The sequence below is a fragment of the Ursus arctos genome, unplaced genomic scaffold, assembly GCF_023065955.2.
Source record: "Ursus arctos isolate Adak ecotype North America unplaced genomic scaffold, UrsArc2.0 scaffold_25, whole genome shotgun sequence".
Classification (NCBI taxonomy): Eukaryota; Metazoa; Chordata; class Mammalia; order Carnivora; family Ursidae; genus Ursus; species Ursus arctos.
Window position 1 is genome coordinate 26,447,038 of NW_026622930.1, and position 24,584 is coordinate 26,471,621.

At 53.6% G+C, this 24,584-nt stretch overlaps 2 protein-coding genes across 4 annotated transcripts in view; one reads left to right on the forward strand and one right to left on the reverse strand.

Annotated features, from left to right (window-relative positions):
• The window catches only part of LTBP2 (latent transforming growth factor beta binding protein 2), a 108,029-nt gene extending 88,693 nt beyond the window's left edge, over positions 1–19,336 (forward strand). For 2 of the 3 annotated variants that reach the window (XM_057318709.1, XM_048220085.2), the window contains 17 exons: positions 905–1,024; positions 5,884–6,003; positions 7,087–7,209; positions 7,479–7,604; positions 8,017–8,142; positions 8,880–9,002; positions 9,101–9,226; positions 9,609–9,731; positions 10,423–10,554; positions 10,830–10,955; positions 11,536–11,679; positions 12,550–12,741; positions 12,862–12,945; positions 13,678–13,806; positions 14,136–14,273; positions 14,359–14,526; positions 14,824–15,548. In XM_057318709.1, coding sequence (XP_057174692.1) covers positions 905–1,024; positions 5,884–6,003; positions 7,087–7,209; positions 7,479–7,604; positions 8,017–8,142; positions 8,880–9,002; positions 9,101–9,226; positions 9,609–9,731; positions 10,423–10,554; positions 10,830–10,955; positions 11,536–11,679; positions 12,550–12,741; positions 12,862–12,945; positions 13,678–13,806; positions 14,136–14,273; positions 14,359–14,526; positions 14,824–15,404 — 2,681 coding nt within the window. In that variant the 3' untranslated portion in view covers positions 15,405–15,548. Of the gene's footprint in view, positions 1–904; positions 1,025–5,883; positions 6,004–7,086; positions 7,210–7,478; positions 7,605–8,016; positions 8,143–8,879; positions 9,003–9,100; positions 9,227–9,608; positions 9,732–10,422; positions 10,555–10,829; positions 10,956–11,535; positions 11,680–12,549; positions 12,742–12,861; positions 12,946–13,677; positions 13,807–14,135; positions 14,274–14,358; positions 14,527–14,823; positions 15,549–15,837; positions 15,988–16,438 lie in introns of those variants that run through there. The other variant, XM_026519507.4, reaches the window with a different exon arrangement.
• On the reverse strand, positions 18,140–24,562 carry ISCA2 (iron-sulfur cluster assembly 2). The gene is made up of 4 exons (XM_026519508.4): positions 24,457–24,562; positions 24,153–24,258; positions 23,914–24,029; positions 18,140–23,279 (listed from the first exon to the last, which is right to left on the reverse strand). The coding sequence occupies exons 1-4, from the start codon at positions 24,525–24,527 to the stop codon at positions 23,105–23,107; spliced, it is 468 nt and encodes a 155-aa protein (XP_026375293.3). The 5' UTR covers positions 24,528–24,562; the 3' UTR covers positions 18,140–23,104.
• Positions 24,563–24,584: the final 22 nt, after the last annotated feature.

Below are 24,584 nucleotides of genomic sequence, written 5' to 3' on the forward strand. Positions count from 1 at the left end.
AACATTTGTTCAGTGCTTCCCTTGTGCCAGGCAGGCACTGTGCTAGGCCCTTCACTTGGGTTATCTCATTTAATCTGCACAGGGACCCAGAGAAGAGTTTGAACCAGTGCCGAGGGGGTGTGGGGCAAAGATAAATGCTCTACTGGTATGATGTGAGGGCAAGAGATGGGGAGTGGCCAGAGCAGCCTTGAATTGATCAATTGAACCAGTCCTTGAAATGGGGGTAGGACTCTGCTGACCACTGAGGCAAAGAAAGGTACTCCACGTGGAGACATCTCTGTGAACAAAGGCTTGGTGGCTAGACCGGGGGGATCAGCAAACAGCAAGGCTGGGGCCGGTGGCAGAGGTCTTGCAAGCCAGGTTGAAACAGCAGGGAACCCTAGCAGGGATTTAGGCAGGGGAGTGGCATGACCCAGGTGGGGCTTTTGAGCCACTGTGGGGCACCAGGTGCTCTGGGACAATGGAATAAACCACCTCAGGAGATCCCAGCTGCCTGAGACGCTCGCTCTCTGGCTGCTCAATCGCTAACTTTTAGGAAGGCCGTCAAGAACTCGAGGAGCAGACCTCTGGAGGAGGGACTGGGGTCAGGAAGGGGACTTTATTGGCCTCCTCAGATCATGCCATCTGGACTGCCATCTGACCTCAAGACCAGCCCTTGCCTCAGGGTGAGGAGACAGCTTTGAGGGTCCCCAAGGGCCGCCAAAGTAGTGTCTGCTGGGAGAAAGGAACTCAGGAGTATGTGGGGGCCTGGGAGCAGAGGGGCGTAGGAGCCCCCACCAGCCACGGCTGCAGCAAGGACGCCTTTCCTGCATGGGCCTCGGCACGAGCGTCCTTGTCCTCTGAAGAGATGCCCCAGGACTCCCTGCAGGGCTGGCCACCTCAGGACTTTTCTGTGTGTTCACAGACGTGGACGAGTGTGAGCAGCCAGGAGTGTGCCACGGGGGCCGGTGCACCAACACGGAGGGCTCGTATCACTGCCAGTGCGACCAGGGCTACATCATGGTCAGGAAGGGACACTGTCAAGGTAAGAAATGGGATAAGAGAGGGCAGCCGGCCTCCCCACCACCTCTTGGTCCCTCCCCGGGGGCTGTCTGCCCCCACCTCACCTTCCAGCTTGTCTCCCACTGGGCCCCTTGATGCTGAGCCCGCTCCTAGGGACAGGGACCTGTCTGGGAATTCATGAGTCTTTCCGTCCCCTCAGTGACATTTTGGCCTGTCTGCCCCCCAATGCAGGGGAGCACAAGCAACGTTATGTACATGAGACCCCGGGAACATCCCTCCGTACACCCCTTCCCCTTGCCTTGAGTCACACGGCTCTCCTATAGGACAGAGGAGCAGTTGGTGTCTCTGGGAGGAGCTTGTGGCTACAGCCCTGACCTACTTGCTAAAGTTTGTTAGGCTATGAGCTCCTCGGGGCTGGACCCTATTCTTAGAGGACTCATGTGCAGACACCTGAGAAACGTCATGCATTGGACAAATGTTAGCAAATATAAGCTGAATGAGTGAATGAGGGAAGAATGAATGCGCGAGCCCCATCCTTGCTCCGTTTCCCGGGCCCTGCCAAAAGGCGGCCGTGACATTGCCAAGTGATCTCCTCGCAGGCTGGCTTGAAGCTGCTACTATCATGCCAGCTCCTGGCAGCTCTGCCGCCACCCCCTCCCTGCCAGGCTGGGGCGTCAAACGCTTGCAAGAGGCCTGGGTTATGTGCTAAGACTGGCTGAGACAGGAATGAAGGGGGGTAAAGCAAGGTTCTTTCTGGGAAGAAATCTTGCCCTTGACCCGAATTTAGGACTAACCACCTGCCAGCCTCCAGGTTTTTCCTGGCCAGGACTTGCCTGGTTTCACAGGGTCCTGGAGGTGAATACCTTGCGAAGGGAGAGTGCCCCTTCCCAATGCCATTACCAGGGAAGCCCAGTCCGGAGTCCTAGAAGGTCTTAGCAAAGGAGAGAGGTGGCTGGGGGTGGACAGACGGCTCTCTATCTGCACCCCCCAAGGGCCACCTTCTCCTCTCAATGCCTCCCTCTCGGTGCTCTCCCTTTAATACCCTGGCCTACACACAGTCAAAACCAGAATGCACTCTCTTTGTTCTCGTGAGCATGATGGAGTCGGAAAGCCTGGCATCTTCCAGAAGAACGGAGAGTGAAGGGAGTTAGCTTTTGATGGGTGCCTTCTATGCGCCAGGAGCTGTGCGAGGACTTGATTACCTCATTTTAGCATGACAACATGACAAATTTGACATCAGACTTTATTTAAAAAAAAAAAAAAAGTAAAACTAAAGGAGATGAACCAAGAAAATACCAGGACATTAAAAAGATCAGATTTATACTCACCAGTCCACTTTACAGGCATAGGCTCTGCTGGAGACGGGCCTGGGTTTGGCTCTTGACATCTGAAAGTACAAACCATAATGCCCATCTCAGAGGCCCTTCTGAGGACCAAATAATAACAAGACCTGCAGAGCACAGGGGGTAGCATTTCTATGTGAGGGCCCCATTCTTTCTCACCTCTAGACTCCCCCCGCGCTCCAGGTCACACCTCTGGATTGTCCCCTTCCCTCCGGGAGGAAAAGTTCCAGACACATACCTAGGCTGGGAGCTCAGGGTGGGTTCCTGGCCCTGGGGAAGACACTCAGGCTGCGGCAAGACAGCCTGATGTAGCCAGCAAACTTCTCCAGGTTTCCGTCAGGAACCACAGACCCAGCCGTCACCCTGGGAGCCCGGTCAATTTCCTCTCCCTCTTTCTTCTCGCTCCAACTGAGAAACCACTCTCTCCACTTCAACTCAAAGTCTCTGGTGGAGGGCCCGAGTGCTCTGGACAGTGGCCCATCCAAAGTCTCAGCGGCATTTCTGTCATACCAAGACTCTGGGTTCCCACGAAAAGGGGTTAGACCCCCTAGCAGACTGCCAGGCCTTTCCTGCGCCCCAACCGCATCCAAGTTCTCGCGAACTTCTGGCCCCGGAGCAGCCTCCCGCTGCCGCCCTGTGCTCTCACAAGGAGCAGGGATGGGCACCCTTACATTTCCCCAGGCAAAGGCTGAAGCCCAGCTTAGAGAAGCTCCAGGACCTTCCCAGGGTTCAGACAGGTTGGCAAGCTGGGCCTGGGGCGCCTGTGTCCCTGGGTCTCCTGAGGTCCCTTCAGCAGCCTCATAGCAAGAGGGTGTGAAGTTTTAGTCACGTGGTCTCAGTCTTTGGTGAGCAAACATGTGTTGAGCGCCAGCCGTGTCCCAGCCATGGGCTAGGAACAGAGCGATAAGTAAGGCGGACAGCTCCTGCCCCCCCAAGACCAAGCTATTAGAACCTACCAAAATATATGGTAATCTTAGATTAAAATTCAAACCCTAGACTAGGCAGAACAGCCTGGCTCCAGTCCACATACCAAGCGGTTGTTGGAACAGCCTCAGGACTCCTGGTGACATTAGCATCTGTACCCTTAACACAGACCAGTCAGAAGTAGGATGTGCTTCATCTGGAGTCTTTATCTGGCTCCTTTCGATGGGCCTGGGTGGCTCTGTGACAACCACTTCCATTTGGGAGAGCCTTTCCCTGGCTCAGGGGGTGACTGAGGGCTGCTGTGATCTTCTGCCTTCCCTCCCCGCTCGGTGACAGACCTCTCACTTACACTCACTGGGGGCTCTGATCTGGGGAAGGAAGCCGGCATTGCGGGGATAGACCAGGTTATGCTGCATGAACAAGCCACCGCAGCCTTCGTGACTTCGAACACAGCAAAGTTTATATCTGACCAGCGCCACGTGTCCATCATGGGTCAGCGGGGGGTCGTGCCCCATGTTTCCTGACTCTAGAACTTGCCGAAAGGAAGAGCTGGTATGTTGAACGTGGCCGGTCTCCATGGAAGAAAGGAAGAGCACTCTCCAGAGTGGCTCACGATTATGCTTTGATCCATAAGTGACGCACTTCATAGCTCATCAGCCAGCCCTAGTGCCCTGGTCCCACCCAACCACGAAGAACCGGGGGGCACAAGCCCACCCTGGCCAGCAAGGGGAGAGCTGGTGTCCTTAGTGCATCAGTGCCACGAGTCGCCTAATGCCCAGCCGAAGACACCTTGTGCACCACCTCCACGAACGTGCCCAGAACATTTGGGGCAGGGCAGACATCAGGGCTCTTCGCTCCTGCCAAATCCAATCTCCTTCCTACACTGCCTGCTCCCTGCAGGAGAGATCCGAAGACTTCATTTTGCTCGGCGTGGTCTTAGAAAAGGGTCCTCACCTCTGCCTCTTTATCTCCTGAAGCAGCGACTGCCTATCATTCCCAGTGGCTTCGCCCGTCCTCCTCCTGCACCTCAGCCAAGGCCCCGGGGCCACGGTGCTCGCCGCTCTCTCCTGGTCAGGCCGAGTCAGCGGTCCTAGACCCGTCCAGCCCCCTCCTCTGTCTCATTCTCTCCATCCCTGTCTTTACAGGAACACTTAGAATAGGTTAGCCCAGTGCCACCACAGCCCAACCAAGGGCTCTTGGCTACCCTCTTTGGAGATGAGCCTTCTCTCCGTGTCCCCAAGATTGCCTGGGGGTTCTGGGTATCTCCTTGCAGATCCCTACCTGAATCACCACCTGCCCCGTGTATATCTTCCTCTTGTGGACCCTCGGGGTGAAACTTTGGCCTTGAGAGGGTCCCGGTTCCCTGGGACAGAGGGCTTTGCTGTGGCCTGACTTCTGCAGACCAAGCCACCTCGAGGGAGACTCATTTCACTCTTCACTTCAAGGCCCGTGTCCTGTTGCGTAACAACAGCTGCTGGCTTTCCTCGCATTGCAGAAAGTCTGTGCTCTGACCCTTGGCCCTGCCTCCTACATTTCCTCCCCGGGTGCTGAGTAGCTCTTCCTCTTGGGCAGGAGGGCTTCCGAATCTGCCTAAGCTGGTGGACTTCCTCCAGGGGAATGACCATTACCCGTTTAGGAAGAGTAAATCTTCTTGTTTCCCCTGGAGCTCAGTCAACCTATCTGTCACTAATAGGGACTGGGAGCCTCAGCACTGAGCCAGGGGCACACCACATCCTCCTGCCGTCCCAACCCAGAGTTCAAGCCCTGTGTCATGACCTCCCTAACTCGGCACACGTCCCCTGTGTGCCTTGAGTGATGGACTTCCAGATATGCCAGGTCACATCGGGAAGAACACTGCCTGCATGCAGCCCCCAGGAGCGACATCTCTGTCCTCCTCCTTGCTGTCATTCTCCCAGGACTGGCTGCTCCTCTCCCTCCTTGGGTCCCCTCTTCCCCTTGTTTGTGTGATTGGTGCCCAGGCTCATCTTTTCTGACTCTCTCCTGGATCTCACCTGAGTGGGTGCTGGGAGCCCTACGTGGTTCTCATTGGAGCAAAAGTCTCTCCAGCCAAGAAGCCTTGCCAGCCTCCACCCGTGACTCTGCATCAGTCTCAGGGCTGGTTTGGGCCACCTCCGAGATGAGGGGTCATCCTCAGTCCTCTTCTCCTGGTGCAGGAAAGCCTATCTGGCCTCCATTGTTCAGCTGGCGATCTGTTCCGGGGCCTCTGGGACCTGGTGTGCCAAGCACGCACGATCCCAGTTATGTAGAGGAACGGGATTCACCCAGGCAGAAAGGAAGGCCCTTCCCAGCGGTCCAGCTCACAAAGCACAGCTCTCCCACCCTCCCAGAGCTGGTGGTGACCCGGCCTCTTGCCCCACCCAGGGAGTCTCCCTTTCTAAAGTTCTTCTATCTCTTTCTTTTGTCTGGGACAGTGGGTGGGAGGTGCAGCTGGGAACACTGAACAGTGCTCACTTTTTCCTAGTTTCCATCTTACAGAACCTGGCATCCCTCCCTCTCCCTCACCGAGGGCAGGGTCAGGGATTGGCTTCCTCACAGAACTGCCCATGCGCTGCGGCTCCCAGGGATGACCAAGGGAGGGGATGTTATTTTGCAGATATCGACGAATGCCGTCACCCTGGCACCTGCCCCGACGGGAGATGCGTCAACTCCCCCGGCTCCTACACTTGTCATGCCTGCGAGGAGGGCTACAGGGGCCAGAGCGGGAGCTGTGTAGGTGAGGGCTGTTCGCCAAGCAGTGAGAGGGCTGTTTGGCCTTGGGACCTCTGGTTGAGCCCACACACAGGGAGCGAAAGAGACGGGCAGAGGGGAGTGGCTTGGAGGCTATTGTCCTCCCTGACCTGGCTGGGTCCCCACATGACGCTGGCCATGAGATGGGTGTGCTTCAGTGACTGCCGCTCTGCCCTCTGAATCAGCTTGGGTGGGGGCCCCTCTGGCTCCTTGGCCATGTCCATCCGGGAGCTACAGCCTAAGGTCCCAGCAGCTTTTGTGGCCGGATCCTGCTGGGTAGAGTGAGTTGCCAAGAATCTTAGGAAGAGGCTGACTCTGCTGGTGTGAGCTGGCAGCCAAGTCCCGCTGTGCTTCCCGGGCAGGAGGGGCCTTCGGCTCATCGGCATCGCACAGCAAAGTCTAAACAGCAACACCTAACTGAACGGGGGTGCTCTTCTCCCCCCAGAGGGGGCTGCATGTCAGCTGTAGAAGGAATGTTCTTTCCCCCTCAGTCCCTGCAGGAAGAAGGGCCCAGGGTTCCGAGTGCCAGGAGGGTCTGAATTGTGAATAGATGCTTTGAGGCTCTGGGGAGGACAGGCATTTCCCAGGCCCTTGAGACTGCCACTCAGCCACCCAGGGATAGACTGGCCTGTCTCTGCATTGCCCACTCGCCTACTGAAGCTGGCTGTTGGGCTGGGAACGTGGAATCATACCAGTTTGGTTGGCAAGTAGGCGGCCAGAAAGGTTTAGACCTACTGTAAGGTGAGTCAAGGGTCTTGGACAGGTCATTCCGGGTATCCTCAGAAGGGCCAAGCCAGCCTCAGGGCTGGGGGACCTGGCTCCCTTTTCTAGGACATACGCAGAGTGCTGCGTGTTACTAGAGCCTCAGTGGGCTCAGGCGGGAAGGGACCCTGCCCTGCCTCTGTGGGTGGGGCCGGGAGCAGGAACAACCTCACCGCCTTCCCAGGGTGGCCTATGCCCCCTCTGAATGCTGATTGCCCGGCCTCATCATTAAGATGCCCTAAGCCTGACAATGGGGACTGCGTGAAGGACAGGGGCCAGCTCGCCATCTTGGACCTCTCACCCACAGATGTAAACGAGTGTCTGACCCCCGGGGTCTGCGCCCATGGAAAGTGCATCAACCTGGAGGGTTCCTTTAGATGCTCTTGTGAGCAGGGCTACGAGGTCACCTCAGATGAGAAGGGCTGCCAAGGTACAAAGATGCTAAAGCACCTTCCTCTAGAGGCCGGTCAGCCTGCAGCTCCTTCCCTCTGCACACTCACTCCTAATCCCACCCTGGCCCCACATCCCTAACCGTGCTGACCCAGCCACACATCCTTCGCCCTCCCCCGCCCACCTGTCAGTCTCTGGCTGTCCTGCCATGTCCCGTCCTTCGCCCTCCCCCGCCCACCTGTCAGTCTCTGGCTGTCCTGCCATGTCCGTCCTGCAGAGCCCCACACAGAACTCAATGGCCTGTTTCAGATGTCGATGAGTGTGCCAGCCGGGCCGCGTGCCCCACGGGCCTCTGCCTCAACACCGAGGGCTCCTTCACCTGCTCAGCCTGCGAGAGTGGCTACTGGGTGAACGAAGACGGCACTGCCTGCGAAGGTAGCCCTGGGGAGGGGCTGGCAGAGGGGGACCAAGAATATAGGCCTTCTTACCTCCCAAAGAACACTCCATTTGTCCCCCAGCTTTGGGCTGATGCTGAGGGTCTCCAGGCTAGACTAGAGGAGCGTCTATTGTCATCATCCCCGAGTTTGGAGGTGAGGACAGGAGGGAAAAAAGGAAGTCACAGAGACAAGAGGGAAGCTGGTGGTAGAACTGCCCCCAGAGCATTCTGGGATGAGGGGGACCAGGGTTGCCCCCACAGAAGGCCCACAGCAGGCGCCTGCTCCTCCCCAGGGGCCCGGAGAGAGTCAAGCTCAGAGAGGGAGGCCAGAGGTGTGGGGAGCTTCCCAACCTGCCAGGTAGAGGGAGCCCTCCCAGGCCCCCAGGGTGACCGGCCGGCTGTCTGCCCCAGACCTGGACGAATGCGCCTTCCCTGGAGTCTGCCCCTCGGGAGTCTGCACCAACACTGCCGGCTCCTTCTCCTGCAGGGACTGTGAAGCGGGCTACCGGCCCAGCGCCCTGGGCCGCACCTGTGAAGGTGAGAGCCCCCTTCCCCCCGACGGGGTGCCCGAGACTACCCCGCCCCCCGTAGAGAAGGGAGTGACCAGACACCGCAGGGGCTGCTTCCGGGCCAGGGGCCCCTCTGTCCACCTTGAATGGGCTAGCTGGGGACACCCATCCTCACCCCTGCCTCCACAGCGGTTGGAAAGACCACTGCAGATCTGGGTCTACGGGCCGGTGCGCCACTGGGTCGCAAGCTCCAGGGGAGCTGGTTCCACACGCAGCCTCCTGGGTTCCGTGTGAGGGTGGATGCTGGGACCGTATTTTGGAACACGTCGGCCTGTGCCAGGCAGTCTGCAGGCCAACTTCAGAACCTAGTTTCTGGGCCCTTCTCAGGTTCTCGGGATCTGTTGCCTTCATTGATTTCTCATTTGTTTTCCCATTGCTTCTCAGTAAAATCTGAGCTGGCTCAGCCATGGTAAGGGCAGTGGGTTCGGCCCCCCCAGGCCAGGGGTGCTGGGAGAGGCTGCGTGTCCCCAGGGCACCATGTGGGCAGCGGGAGAAGCCCAGCAGCCAGAGGCAGAAGTGGAAGGAGCCGCAGCCACGCTGCTTTCCAGAGGCTCCCTCGCCAGCGGTGCTGCTTTACAAGGGGATGATGCCCCTCTGGGTCCAGACTCCCCAGGCAGGGGGCAGACCCTCTGGAGGCCTCCCCGTTGGTTCCTGGCCTTGGGAGGTGCCGCCAAGCGCCACCTTCCTCCCTGTGTGACCCTGCAGACGTGGATGAGTGTGAAGACTTCCAGAGCAGCTGCCGGGGAGGCGAGTGCAAGAACACGGCTGGCTCCTACCAGTGCCTCTGCCCCCCAGGCTTCCAGCTGGCCAATGGCACCGTGTGTGAGGGTGAGTGGCTCCGCATCCCCGTCGGGGCCTGCGGGCACGGAGTGTAGGGGGAGGTGGCAGCACGCCTGCGAGACGCCATGCCTACCTTCTCCTTGCAGACATGGACGAGTGTGTGGGAGAGGAGTACTGTGCACCCCGTGGCGAGTGCCTCAACAGCCACGGGTCCTTCTTCTGTCTCTGCGCACCAGGCTTCGCCAGCGCAGAGGGGGGCACCAGCTGCCAGGGTGAGAAGCGAGCTTGGCCGTGTCCACTTGTCAGCAGCAGGGGGCGCCAGAGGCTATGTCTGGACTGAAATAAAGTGCTCCCGGCCCCACCCCGGGATGGGAGATGGGAGGCTGAGCGATGACAGGGTGCCAGGTGCCAAGAAGGCACTCAGAGTCTTTCAACAGGGCCTCTCCACGATGTCTACGACAGACAGGTGCCCTCTGAACCCTTTGGGTGTCACCCTTCTGCCCTTGATAGTGCCCCAGTGCCAGGGCTCCTCCCCGCAGCCTGGCCTCTGGCTTCCAGCTCTTCTGGCCCTGAGCTGCTCTCTGGCTCTCCTCTGGGCTGCTTCGGGCCTCCAGGCTCCATGGCTGAGTCTGCTGACAGACGTCTTTATTCTAGATGTGGACGAATGTGCGGCCACAGACCGGTGTCTGGGAGGACACTGTGTCAACACCGAGGGCTCCTTCAGCTGTTTGTGTGAGGCCGGCTTCCAGCCCTCACCAGAGAACGGGGAGTGTGTGGGTAAGGGCTCCAGGGGGAGTGGACAGGTTGATGCCCCGCGTCTGCCCACCTCCACCCCTGCCTGGTCCTCCGCTCCCCGGGACCAGGCACTACAGCTTGCAGGAGGCAGAGCACTTTCCAGATTAATCATCCAATGGGCAAGGCATTCATTGAGGGTCTGCTGGCTCAGGGCCTATCCAAAGATGACAAAATGAAGATAATCATAACCTTGTGCTAGCAGAGCACACAATCTAGTTTTTAAAGCCAAATGGATCCAACAGACACTTATTAAACCCCTGCTAGTTTCAATGTCTCTCGTTAGGACAAATAGACAATTATGGACAATGTTGAAATTGAGCAAGGGAGACAGATACGAAGACAATTTTCTGCAACACACTTTGGTGAAGGTTTTATATAAAGAGAATCATCAAGGACTCTGCTTTGGGAGAAGGGGGTGGGGGAAAGGAGTGGCACAGGCAGCTAGGAGCTCAGTGCTTTCCTAAATAGCACGTAGTTCTCTACCTAGACAATCATCCCTGCTGGGTCAGGAGACATGATCCTGAACTTGATGTGTTGGAGCTGAGATGAGTACAGTGATTTTTAACAGATCAAGGACCCCGAAGGTTGTGGGGCATGACCCTGTAATGCCGAAGAGGTGGGGCCAGAGCTGTGACCTGCCCATTTCTGTCCCCTCTCTTGGCTCTGGGGCCAGATATTGACGAGTGTGAGGACTACGGGGACCCGGTATGTGGGGCCTGGAGGTGTGAGAACAGCCCCGGCTCCTACCGCTGTGTCCTGGGCTGCCAGCCTGGTTTCCACATGGCTCCAACTGGAGACTGCATTGGTGAGTAGGAACGGGGAGGGCTGAGGACACCTGCTTTTCACGTATTCAGCTAGAAACGACTTTGTCCTGAGGACCCCTTCGTTGTAGCTGTTTGAAGTTTGCATGTTTGCCATACAGCAGGGCTTGCACAGAAATTGAAGAGGAATGGTAATGTTGGAGTGTTCTTGTCCTGTGTTTAGAAGTCCCTTTTCACAGACCTTGGTGTCAACAGACCAAGTGTTCCCAGCAAATAGAGCAAGAATGCACCCTACCCTCTAGTCCCCATTGTCCCACAGACATAGACGAGTGTGCCAATGACACCATGTGTGGGAGCCACGGCTTCTGCGACAACACCGACGGCTCCTTCCGCTGCCTCTGTGACCAGGGCTTTGAGACTTCGTCCTCCGGCTGGGACTGTGTTGGTAAGAAGCCTGCAGCTAGCCAGGCTAGGGGTCAGGGAAGGGAAGGCCCGTGGGCCCTTGGGCCCATCTCCACAGATCTTGGCTGTCCTCGAGAGAGCCCCTGGGCCCTCCTCCTGAAATGTTTAAGGTCACACGGCTCCATAATAGGTTGTCATAAAGTGGGCAAGGAAAGGTAATTTCGGCTCTACCCCACAGCTCGCACCCTCCCCAGCTCGGTAGAAGCGTGGCCACGTTCTACCAGCAGGGGGAGCGAGCACAGTAGTGAAGGCGCACTGCCCTTCCAGAGACCTCGGTCTCCAGAGGCACGTCTGGAGAATGTGCAGAGGAAGGAATCCCATCCTCTTGGTCCCTTTAGTGACCCTTTTCTGCCCCTTTTCTGTCCCCTTTCTCCTCTCTCCCTTCTCATGCTCTCTGCTCATCTGTTCCTCTTTCCCGCTAACTCCCTTCCGCTCTTGCCCTGAGACCTAGCCGGTTTCTTTTGAGGGGATGAGAGGAGGATCTGCCCACAGGGCTGGAGACAGAGGGCCAGGGGGCAGGGCTAGGTCTTCTCCACCCACAAGCCTGTCCTTGTGCCTGGCAGACGTGAATGAGTGTGAGCTCATGCTGGCGGTGTGTGGGGCAGCACTCTGTGAGAACGTGGAGGGCTCTTTCCTGTGCCTCTGTGCCAGTGACCTGGAGGAGTACGACACTCAGGAGGGGCACTGTCGCCCGCGGGTGACTGGAGGTGAGTACACCCCATACTCTACCGTCATTATGCATGATCGCTCTGCGGCTTACAAAGCACTTCCGCTCTCCAGCTGCTGAGAGGGAGCCTGGGCTGGGCTTTGTGGGCAAGGGTGCCACTTAGGACTGGAGTAGAACGGAGTGAGGAGTCAGAGTATGGCAAATGTCAAGACGAGAGGACATCTGTCCCAGGCCAGGGAATATCCAGGAGGCTTGGGGCTGTGACAACCCTACAGGGGCTCAGGAAGAACTGATGCCAACTTAAGGTGCCTAGGGAGCTCAGACTGAGCCTCAGAGGGACCCCAGGGAGCCCTTCGGTGAGGGAGGCCTTGAAGCTGAGCTGAGCCTCACTCTCCCCTGCCCACTCCACCCCAGAGCTTTGGGTTCAGCCTCTCACCCCAGGCTGGACCTGGACTCAGCTGGCCTCCTCTGACTTGGGGAATAGAAAGTAGGACCAGGAACAAGGAAAGGTGGGAGGGGCTGGGGTACAGTGTGAGCTGAGGAATGGAGGGGCTGCCCATATGGCATACCATGTGCCCCCACAGACTGGGGGTACCTCCTATACTGGGGGCAGCAGGGAGATATACCAGAAAGAGCGGGGATTTGGGTGCCAGAAGAACTGGGGTCAGTGCCACTTAATAGCTGGTGGCCGTGGCAAGTCACGTAGCATCTCTAAGCCTCCACTGCCTCATGTGTACAAGGGAGCTGAGAATATAATGCCGTCGAGAGCATCAAGTGAGACAATACAGGTAAAAGCATGTTGTACACCGTGAAGTGCTATATAAACGTAAAACCTTGAAAATAAATTCTAAAGCTAGGGTGCCCAGAGGGCCAAGGACAGACAATAAGAAAGGGCATCTATCACACACAGGTCAGAGTATTCCTGAGACCCCACCAGGGGACCACCCCCCAGGCCCCATTCGCATGGAATGCTACTCTGGGCAGGAAGGCCAGCTCCCCTGCTCCAGCCTTCTGGGCCAGAACACCACACAAGCCGAGTGCTGCTGCACCCAGGGCGCCAGCTGGGGAGATGCCTGTGACCTCTGCCCAGCTGAGGACTCGGGTAAGGCCCCCAAGGGTCCCAAATCCTCAATGTCAGCTCTGTAGGGTGACACTGAAAGAAGGGGAGAGAGGAAGGGGGCAGAGCCCTTCAGTCTCTAAGCTTGGATGCCTCCCTGCACAGTTGAATTCAGCGAGATCTGCCCTAGTGGTAAAGGCTACATCCCCGTGGACGGAGCCTGGATGTTTGGACAGACCACGTACACAGGTAACCTCCCTAGACACCCTCATCCCCAAACCCCACTCACCTGAGGGGGCACAACCTGGTCCTCCAGGAGGCCCCTGGGGGAAGTTCCACATGCGGCCCCAGCCTCCCAGGTCGCTCCCCTCGTTCCTGTCCCAGGGCGGGCTGACTACCCGCGGATTTGCAGCAGGAAAGTCTGACCTGAGCCCCTCCTGGAGGTGTCCCTACAACCCGACCTCGGTTTCTCTGCTCCCCCGAGGCTGAACCCTCCAGAACAAACTATGACACCATGACTAACCCAGTCATGGGGCACAGAGTCAGGGTGGGGAGTACAGCTGTACAGAGACAGCGGCTCATCCCCCTGGCCCCACTTACAAAGCCAGAAACTTCGGGGAACCCACACTCAAAGTGGGTAATTCAGGTATGAGCCCTTCAGTGCCCTAATCCTGAAACTGGAGACGGAAATAGAATAGAAACAGAAGTGGCTTTCCTTAAGTGCTTGCTACGTGCCAGGCACTGTGTAAGCACCTACATGTGTTAACCTTTTAATCTTCGTAACAACGATAAGAGGTTAAGTAGTAGTAGCCACATTTTTTAGGTAGGAAGCTGGGGCAAGGAGAACGCAAGCAAGCTGCCCAGTCACCTGACCAGCAAGTGGCAGCACCAGGATTCCCACCCAGCGAGCCTGGCTTTGGAGCCCCTAGGCTTAAGCTCTGTTACCTCCCGGCTTCTCACCTCGTCTCTGCCCTCCCACAGATGCAGACGAGTGTGTGATGTTCGGGCCCAGTCTCTGCCGGAACGGCCGCTGCCTCAACACGGTGCCCGGCTACACCTGCCTGTGCAACCCTGGCTACCACTACAATGCCGTCCACAGGAAGTGTGAGGGTGAGGATGCGTCCCCGCCCTCCCCACCCCACCCCCGTCCACTCACCCAGCCCCTGCCAGCCAGCCCCATCCTGGCTGGGAGTTCCCACTGCAGCGGGTGGGCCGGAGGTGAGGGGAGCTGTGGGGCTGTCAGGGCTTGTATGCGAGCACCTGTGGGAAAGGCACCCCTGGGGAGGGGCCTCCCAAGCTGGGCTGGATCAGGGGAGGAGGGGGAAGCAGGGTGCTACCTCTTCGTTATCAGTTACAAGCAAACCTTCCACGAAGATGGTCCAGGGGCAAGCTGCCTTGGTACTGCCCCACACGTTCCTTCTGTCTTTCTGCCACCACAGATCACGACGAGTGCCAGGACATGGCCTGTGAGAATGGTGAATGTGTGAACACTGAAGGCTCTTTCCACTGCTTCTGCAGCCCACCTCTCACCCTGGACCTCAGCCAGCAGCGCTGCGTGAACAGCACTGGTAGCATGGGTCAGTAGGCCTAGAGTGGTGGGGCAGCAGGGAGGCTGGATCTGGGCTGGGAGGGCTCACGTGGCTCTGGGGCCTGTGCCACCAGAGGACCTGCCTGACCATGACATCCACACGGACATCTGTTGGAAAAGAGTCACCAATTATGTGTGCAGCCAACCCCTGCATGGGCGCCGCACCACCTACACGGAATGCTGCTGCCAGGATGGCGAGGCCTGGAGCCAGCAGTGTGCCCTCTGCCCCCCCAGGAGCTCTGGTGAGAAGGGCGACCCATGCCTGCACAGAGGGAGGGGCCCTACGGAAGGGAATGCCCTCACCTTGGAGGGAGGGATTTAGAAGTAGAGAACAGTCAGAATGTGGCCCTGTCTTTCATCCCTATTGTTGGGGACAAAGGGGGGCAGCGGGTGGGATGGGGAGAAGAGCACTGCCTGGAACTCCCGGAGGGGACCAGTCCCAGCATGTTCCCTCTCCCGGGGCAGTGAGCCGGGGAACAGCACACCAGGCTTTAGCTACCAGGAACTTGGCAGCTTCCTCTCTCCCTCCTCCCTGACAGAGGTCTACGCTCAGCTGTGCAATGTGGCCCGGATTGAAGCAGAGCGGGAGGCGGGGGTCCACTTCCGGCCAGGCTATGAGTACGGCCCTGGGCCCGAGGACCTGCACTACGGCCTCTATGGCCCCGAGGGGGCGCCCTTCTACAACTACCTGGGCCCCGAGGACACCATCCCAGAGCCACCCTTCCCCAACACAGCCAGCCGCGCAGGGGACCACACACCAGTTCTAGAGTCACCCCTGCAGCCCGCGGAACTCCAGCCCCACTACGTGGCCAGCCAGCCAGGTCTGTGTTGCTGCCCTGATGGGGAAGCGGTGGGCCCCGCAGCTGTTTCGCTTCCACCTCCTCTACCTACCCGCAGGGTGAGGCCGTGGGGGGGGGGGGGGGGACGACCCACCAGGCCCTCCCACAGCTCACTCAAGGGACAGCTCCAAATGCCCGGGTCAGACCCTAACGACTCTGATAACTGGCACAGGGGACACAAAGAGGGCACCACCTCAACCTCAAAAGCTTCCCTGAGGGAGCTGAGAGAGAGAAAGCAGGAACACTCCAGTCTGCTTCGCCCTCCACGGCACTCACAGTGAGCGGAATACCCCGCTCCACGAGCTCACACTTGTGGCCTGAAATGTGCATAAGGATAAGTTTTGCTTTGTGTTGAGTGAGGGTAACCCCCTCTTGCTGCCAATCTCCTCCCCACAAATAAACTATGCAAAGATTTTTAACCACCACCAACCACAACAAAACCAAAACTGTAGACACCCACTTGCTCAGGAACCCTGGCACTGAAAGTAGTGAGTCTCAACCTTCTCAGAGCTGACATTTAAAGCACAGCATGTCTCTGCCACCGTAAATGATGACACATAGTATTTCTTAAGGGTACAGCCTTTTGTTTCAATAGCTTTCTGTGAGGCTTTTAGACCTCCCAACACCGACCTTAGTAACAGGAGCAACCCTTTGTGGTAGAGGGTGAGGGCCCCCAGAGTCGGGTGCAAGGCCTCAGTTTCCTTCTCTGACCAGAGCACCAGGCCGGCTTCGAAGGGCTTCAGGCAGAGGAATGCGGCGTCCTGAACGGCTGTGAGAATGGCCGCTGCGTGCGCGTGAGGGAGGGCTACACCTGTGACTGCTTTGAGGGCTTCCAGCTGGACATGGCCCACATGGCCTGTGTGGGTAAGTGTCGATCTGAGTGGCAATGCCCAGGGAGCAGGAGGGCCCTGATGGCTCCAGGTGGAAAGGTCAGACCAGCCCCACTGCTCACTTAGGAATACAGGACGGAACTTAGGGTAGCCAGAAAATCCACTGCTGCCCCCTAGTGGGGCGTCCTGGAGCCAGGCCAAGTGGTGAGAGCGTGCCAAAGGAAGGTCTCCTGCTGTGTGTAGAAAACCCTTTCCATGGAGATTCCTAGGCAGAGGAAAGGGACAGGAGAGCATCATCACTCTCAGGGGCACAGGATGGGTCCACTACTACCCGCTCTGTGTCTCTGAGAAGCTTCGTTTTGGGCAGTGACTTCGGCTTCTGGCTGCCACATGTAGGATTCCACCACAGGGCAGGGCCAGAGCTTAGTGCCCACAGCAGCAGAGGCACCCAGGCTCCCTACAGCGCTCTCCTCCCTCCCTCTTAGATGTGAACGAGTGTGATGACTTGAACGGGCCTGCTGCCCTCTGTGCCCACGGTCACTGCGAGAACACCGAGGGCTCCTACCGCTGCCACTGCTCCCCAGGTTATGTGGCTGAGGCAGGCCCCCCACACTGCACTGCCAAGGAGTAGCAGTGAGGGGTCAGTGTGGACAGCTACCTGGAAATGGGCCCCAGCCACAGGCAGGGGCCTTGAGGAGGCTTTCCTAGCAGGGAAGACACCATGAAGAAGCAGGCAGAAGGCCCTGCAGCCCAGCTCCCAGCCAGCCCTGCCTGCTTCTCAGCTCTCCCAGCTTAGGCCCTGGCTGTGAGCTTCTATCACTGCCTTCATGCCGCCATGCCCTTGCTTGGCTCAAACACCACCAAATGCTAATGCTTCAGCCACTGGCCGTGAGGATCAGTCTGCCATCTGTCCTGGCCTTGCTGTGGGATGCTTACCCAAGAATGGCCCTCATCCACCCCTGCAAGCTGTGCAAACATGCAAGGTCATTCGGCCTCACACTGCAGACACCCTTTCCCAGCCACGATCCACATAACATCCTGATGATTCCACACCTGGGTCAGAGGTTACATCTGCCCAGGTATGGTCCTTCAGTATTTCCTGAGCAAAAAAGGATTGGGGGAAGTTTGGGGAGTGACTCCAAGGCCTCCTCCCAAGAACCATCACCTCGGCCAATCTCGTCTGGGACAGATTTTGCCACATCTCCATCCTGTAGCGGTTCTGTGGCCCCAGGGAAGGGCGGAAGATCCCCTCATCTCAGAGAAGCAAGACTGATACTAGCTTGCTGAGTAAGACACACAAATGAAGGGGAACACGGAGACTGAGAAAGCAACAAGAGGGCAATATGAAAAATATGGGAAGTTGGTAAGAAAGGGGGAGCCAAGGCTTTCAACAAGGCTAAAGAAAATGTTCAGTAGCTTTGGGTCAACATTCACCATCTACCCACAACAGCTCCTGTGCACCACAGCAAGGGCTGCCACAGGACAGGGTGCCCATCTCTGAAGACCTGTACTAAATACACCCTGCTTCTTACAGGACACAGATCTCTCCTGGGCTCTCCTTTTGTGGTTACCAGTTTGAGGTACTAAAAATAAAGGGGTCTATTTTCTAGCTTGTGAAATACAGTGTAGTCTTGTTTAAGGGAAGCCCGATTTCCCATGTTGTTTCTTCTCTCTACTCAGAAGCCCTTGCTGTCTTTCTTTCAAAAATGGGATGGCTAGCAGCCCTCTCAGTTTACAAGTAGAGACCCACTCCATCCTTGGCTAACTAGGAGTTTAGAACCATGGTGGAATAAAGAAATGTACATCTGGGCTTCTGTTTTTATTTCATATTAAACCAAATTTCTTTACCATGTTGGCTAAGTCTAAATGTTAGACACGAGGCTGTGCCTATCCTTTTGCCAGCTCTGCCAAAAGCCTATGATTGGGATCCAATGGGAAAAGGTTCTTTACTCTTCTAAGACAAGGAAAGTTCTGCCTTTGCCTTCATCTGATGAAAGGCAATGGTAAATGAACAAGACTCCATGTGCCTGAAGACATGGAGATGAATGCTATTTTCTTAATTTAATCTGTCCTGTCCTACCTGCTGCTCTAATTGTCAGCCATCCCATAATAACTTATTAAATGCTTGTTATGTGCTAGGCAGTATATTGAGGGCTGAACACAAATTTCATTTAATCATCCAGCAATCCTACTTACTATTTTTATTCCCAATTTACAGATGAGGAAATTGAGACACACAGAGTTTAAACAATTTGCTCTACGTCACTATACTAGTTGAGATGTTTTCAGCAGACAAAAATATGTAGTTCTTACACATATGAAAATATTTGTAACAAAAGAAATACAAGTTAAAACCACACTTGAGACACTTTTTCGATACTGTCAGATCGGCAAAGATCAAACGTTTGTTAAGCCTCCTAGTTGGCAAGCATTTGGTGCAAGAGGGACTAACATACGCAGCTGACGGGCTTAAACGGACACAACTTCTGAAGAGGATAATATGGCAATGTCTTTCGAAATTACAAAAGCACGTACTCTTTGACTCTTCTAGGAATTTAACCTTCAGATATATTCTCACCAAATGTGAAATGACACATGTAAGAGGTTATTTATTGTAGCATTACCTGTAACAGCAAAAGATTAGAAGCAATTAGTTGCTACGGAGGCCTAAAAAAGAAGGGGAAAAAATGGCTTTAAATGCCTTGATAAGAAGTCCGAAACAGACTAAGCGGGGAAAGAAGACTGCGTAACGAAGTGGACCATGTGCTGCTGTCTGTCTAAAGAAAGGGGAAAGACAACTGGGTATCTGCTGACCTCATCCTTGCCCCTCTGCCTTACACCCCACGGTTCAGAGAACCTCCCACTCTTCTACATACCCGCGGGCGCTGCGCCTCCTCCCAACCCTCACCTTCCTGCTCACCCTTCCAGAAAAACTTCATGCACCTACACATATTTCTCTGTATCAAAAACACAAGTAGCATCCTATGCACGCTCTTCTGCACTTTGCTTTTTTCACTTACTCCATACTTGCACATAAAGAACTGTCTCATCCTATTTTATACTTGTACACTATTCCACTGAATGGATAAATCGTAATTTATTTAATCAGTCCCCTATTGATGGACATTTCCATTGTTTCCTATCTCTTGCTATTATAAGTAATGCTATAATGAATATTCTTGTGTATATGTTATTTCACATTATATATCTATGGGATTATACCTATTGGGTAAATTCTTAGAAACAACAGTGGTTTGTGGGGAGGGTGACAGGGTGGATGGGTACAGGACTGGGAGACTTTTCACTGTATCCCCTTTTGTGTCTTTTGGAATTTTGTACCATGTGTATTACCTTTTCAAAAAAATAAAATATTTTTAAATACAGCTTTGACCACTGACTGCTTAAATGCTCCCTTCTTTATATAATTATCTGACAATTACAGCCACATAATTATTTCAAAACTTCATAAAGCAAACCTCCTTTAAACAGCCCTGTAGCATTTCTGTGGAGAAATGGCAAACAGGGATTCTAAAAGAGCAATCATAAACACCACTGCCAGATACCTAGAAAAGCAGAGGAGTTTCCTGCCTTTGAGACAAACATGCAAGACCATAATTACGTTGCAGTGGATAATGTTAGGTCCTGAGCACTACCAGGGGCAGACTATCCACTCTCAGCCAGCGTTGAAGGGAGGGCTACGCCATACAGTCAGTGCTGCCCACTGCTCTATATAGGAGGCTCCTGCCAAACGTCAACCCTCCGCTCGATGCTTTGGAACAGGAGACTAAAATAACGGGTTTCAATTATTAGAAGTTAGAAAAGTTAGAAAGTTCTTCTTGGACACCTACTTTAGTAGCCCTTCCTAACACCTTACTTGTAAGCCTGTTTTCTCCTAATCCCTTATAATCTGTCAACATTCCCACACAAACTAAGGGTGGGTGGGACACCTACAGTTCACATACTACTAGTCACTATCAATCACGTAACTGAAGAGTAGGATTCCACAACAAGGCAAGATCTGGACGTTGACTAAGAGGCCCCTTCATTTGCGCCAACAACATAAAGGAGATTCACAACAGGGATGCCTGGGTGGCTCAGTTGATTAAGCGTCTGCCTTTGGCTCAGGTCATGATCTCAGGGTCCTAGAATCGAGCCCCACTTCAGGCTCTCTACTCGGTGGGGAATCTGCTTCTCCCTTTCCCTCTGCCCTGCTCTCCACTCGTGCTGTCTCTCAAATAAATAAAAATCTTAAAAAAAAAAAAAGCTGGGGCACCTGGGTGACTCAGTCAGTTAAGCATCTACCTTCAGCTCAGGTCATGATCCTGGAATCCCAGGATCCAGCCCCACACTGGGCTCCCTGCTCAGTGGGGAGTCTGCTTCTGCCCCTCCCCCTGCTCCTTCTCACTCTCTCTCTCAAATAAATAACAACAACAACAACAACAACAAAGCAGATTCACAACATAAAGCAGATGGAGGGCTCCCTTGCCTTTGGTTCTTGCATTATATCTTGCTAGGGCAAAGGCAGGGTACGCTGCCCCAAACACTCTCTAACTTGCATAAATAAAACCAATTCTGCAACAATAAGGCCATTTCCCTTGAAAGTAATGAGGAAGCAAAAAAATCTTCCAACGGATACCAGAAGAGTATAAAGTTTTCTTAAATGAATTTGCACAGTGAGCAAAATGTGTGAGAACACCTACTGGTCTTTACCAGAAAGAGGGCAGCTGGTCATAAAGGACCTGCAAAAGACACTAAACCTATTTTACTATGCTTACTATTTATCCCAAGCAAATTGCCCACTGTTCCCTTGATGCTATTATTTCTCTATGCTCTGTGCTCTTAAAATTTCTACATCATCCTACTCCAATGGAAACTTATTACTACTACGGATTTTCCCATGAGGCTTTCTCAGTGTGATAAAGTACGGTGATTTCTCCCAAACCCACCCTTTTTAAAGCACAGAACTCCAATTCTCCCGTTAACAGGTACTTACATATAGGTATTCAAAGAGACTGTGTTCCTACGCGACTACTGCAATTTAATGGTTTATTTAGCAACTAAAGCTATTAAGCTTGTGCTCTGCATGACTTTTAAAACCACAAAATCATGGGGCACCTGGCTGGCTCAGTCAGTAGAGCATGTGACTCTTGATCTCAGGGTCATGAGTTCAAGACCCATGCTGGGTGTTGAGCTTATTTTAAAAAATAAATAAAAATAAAGTGCACTCTTTAAAACAATAGGTTCTAACACTTAAAATGTAGCAAAATCTCTTTTTAAAGAAGATAAAAAGACTTAGTCTGAGCTGAAAATCTTATTAGGCCCAGGTATCAGCAGCAACTTGAAATGTCTTAGTAAAGTTAAACAGACACTCCCATGATATGCTATTTTCTGCCTCTTCCCATGGAAATCTGCTAAGAAAGTTCAGGTTTCTGAGTGTCCCCTCCTTCCTCTTTGTACACATTGTACACACAACAGGTTTGCTTTCTCTAAATCCTAGGTTTTCCCATATTGAAAATATAAGTACCTAAGCTACTGTCTCAGATATCTTGTCTCTGAACTCTGCATTTCCTTTTTTTTTTTTTTTTTAAAGATTTTATTTATTTGACAGAGACAGCCAGCGAGAGAGGGGACACAAGCAGGGGGAGTGGGAGAGGAAGAAGCAGGCTCATAGCGGAGGAGCCTGATGTGGGGCTTGATCCCATAACGCCGGGATCACGCCGCTTAACGTCTGCGCCACCCAGGCACCCCTGCATTTCCCTTTTTAATGGTAAATTTTTTACTGAATAACCTTAATTCCAATCTAGCCCAGAAATGCACATTTTTGCTGTAATGAACTTTTAGGCTATTGAAGAAAACAAGGGTTTAACCAATAATTTTTCCAGAATCAATTTGGTTGTGGTTTCCCCACATGAGCATTAATAAATCATTTGTCATGGTGGTGGTGTTTCTTTTTTTTAGTTGTCTGTCGACGCAGTCCCAGCTCCCCCAGCATGTTGCACACTTGCCACAACTATTGGTAGCTCTGTAGCCTAACTGTCATACCCAAAAAGTACTTTAAAATCCCCTGGAATTTTTGGCTTAAAAAGCTTTTCTTTCAGTGACCCTAACATAAAGTTGCCAGGTTTAACAAATAAAAATGCACAATGCCCAGTTAAATCCGAATTTCAGATAAACAACAAATAATTTTTAGTATATGTCTCATGAAATATTTGGGACACACTTATACTAAAAATTATTTATTTGAAATTCAAATTTAACTGGGTATCCTTCATTTTATCTGATAATCCAACCTGAACGAAAATCCCTAACTATCCATTATCTATACCAACAAAAGAACCACTTCCTGCTATGCATGAGACCAAAAACATTTTACATCATAAGGTAAGTGAAGCAACATATCCTAAAAAGACTCAGTCACTGAACAGTCACAGAATCTTGAAATATCTGCAGGAGTATGGAATATGGGGCCTATTTTTCAAATGATTCAGGTTACCAATGGGGGTTAGATCCAAGTTTCCTGGGTGATGGGCTACTGGTTTTGTGAATCTAGCAGACTGGTGAGTAAGAGAGGAAAATGTATCTACCCTAACGAAAGTGGAGAATGGGCAGCACAGAAAATAAGGATGTGGGGGAAAAGAAAAAAAAGAAAAAGAAGGGTGTCAACCAGAACATTCAGAAAGAGTGAGATGAAAAAGAGAACCTTCCCTTTGCCTTTCTCATCCTCTCTAGCCTAGTAACCAGTGTTCAAGCTACCCAATCTGTGACCCTGATCCAGAACACAATAAAGACTTTCTTCAAAATGAAGCTTTTATACAAAGCTATACACCTATGTACAAGTAACTCTGAAGGCCTGAGCAGTAACTCAAAATTTTGGAACCTTGGAGGCTCTACAGATTATACTGAGTTTCAACTAGTTAGATCTTCAATCGCAGCACCTAGAGGCTTGGCCTTAGAAATGTGTGAGTGAAAATAAATCAAGAGTAAAAGCTTCATATTCTGAAAATAATAGTGGCAAAACGCAACACTCCTGGACTGAGGGAAATAAAATTGAGAGGAGGACATGATTGGAAGGAAACCTCTAGAATTCTACTAATCTCAGGTTCCTCATATCGGTACAAGTGGTAGCAATCTCTGGGTCACCTGTCAGCACATCAAAGTTTGATAGAGAAGGAGGATCCACAGGAGCAGCCTTGCTGTGCTTGAGGATTGTTCAACACCTGAAATGAGCTTCGGATCAGTTCTTGGCTGAAGTCCACCTGGGCCCCTTTCACGAAGGCCAAGCTATCAGAGTCAACCACCACTCTTGCCCCACCCTGTTCAAATACCCTGAAAAAGACAGGACGAAGACATTAATGACTATCATAAACACCAAAACCATAACACCCTCTAAGCCCTGGGACGCACATCCTGTTTTCAAAATACAGGAGAAGCATTCCTTATTACCTCTAACAGGTGCTGCTTTTCTCTGAGGCAAAAAGAGTCAATGGAATGAATACTGGTAAATATTTAGGGATTTGGGCGTGGAATCCAGTCCACCCTAACTCTCCACACTACAGACCTAGGCAGGCCAACTTTTCCTCCTATAGCATAGGTATTCTGAATCATGACAACAAATCTTCACTGTATTCCCACTGTGTAAGAAGGATGATGTTAGGGGCGCCTAGGTGGCACAGCAGTTAAGCGTCTGCCTTCGGCTCAGGGCGTGATCCCAGCATTATGGGATCGAGCCCCACGTCAGGCTCCTCCGCTATGAGCCTGCTTCTTCCTCTCCCACTCCCCCTGCTTGTGTTCCCTCTCTCGCTGGCTGTCTCTATCTCTGTCAAATAAATAAATAAAAATCTTTAAAAAAAAAAAAAAAAGAAGGATGTTAGGCGTTCTTAGCAAACCTTTTAAGTTTGAAATAAACTTGCACTTTTATCCCTCCCACACATTCGCTGAGGACCCACCCCTTCCTTCTTGCCTGTCGTCGGGGTTGATAACCGTATCCAGTGAAAATTTGTATTGGAATCCGGAGCATCCACCTCCCTCCACCTCCAGCCTGAGGAATTCTGACCCTTCGGTGATTTCCAGAAGTCTCTGAAATGCAAAAAGGGGGATCAAGAATGCCAGGCAAGAGGAGGTAGAAGGGTGGGCCAAGGGGAAGCCTCCGCACTCCTGGCCCTCGCCCCGGCCACTGCCGCCCCGCCTCCGGCCTCCTACCTGGACGCAGCTGGCGGTGAGGTGGATTTGCCCCTCGCCGGCCTCGGGGCTGGAGGACGACGCGACCCGACGAGCCTGAGGTCCGCGAGAGGACGCGAGGAGCCTGCTGCAAAGGGAGGAGGATGAGCCCGGGAGAAGAGAAGCACCTGGTGACTTCCACCTGGACAGCCTCTCGGCAAACCTGACCTCCACCTGGACAGCTTCACGCCAAACCCTCGCCTCCCCCGCAGGCCTTCGTTTCCCCCCTTTGTTCTGGAGGCGCAGAACCTAACACCCATCCCAGGTGCTATCGAAGGCTTGGTACCTGCCCCTTGCCCAGGGAGTGACCGCCCTCAGCGCCGCGGCTGTTAGAGATAACCCGCGGACCGCCGCCATCTTCCTCCACAAACTCCGCCCCTCGCACCGCCCCAATCCCTTTCTCCACCTGGCCCT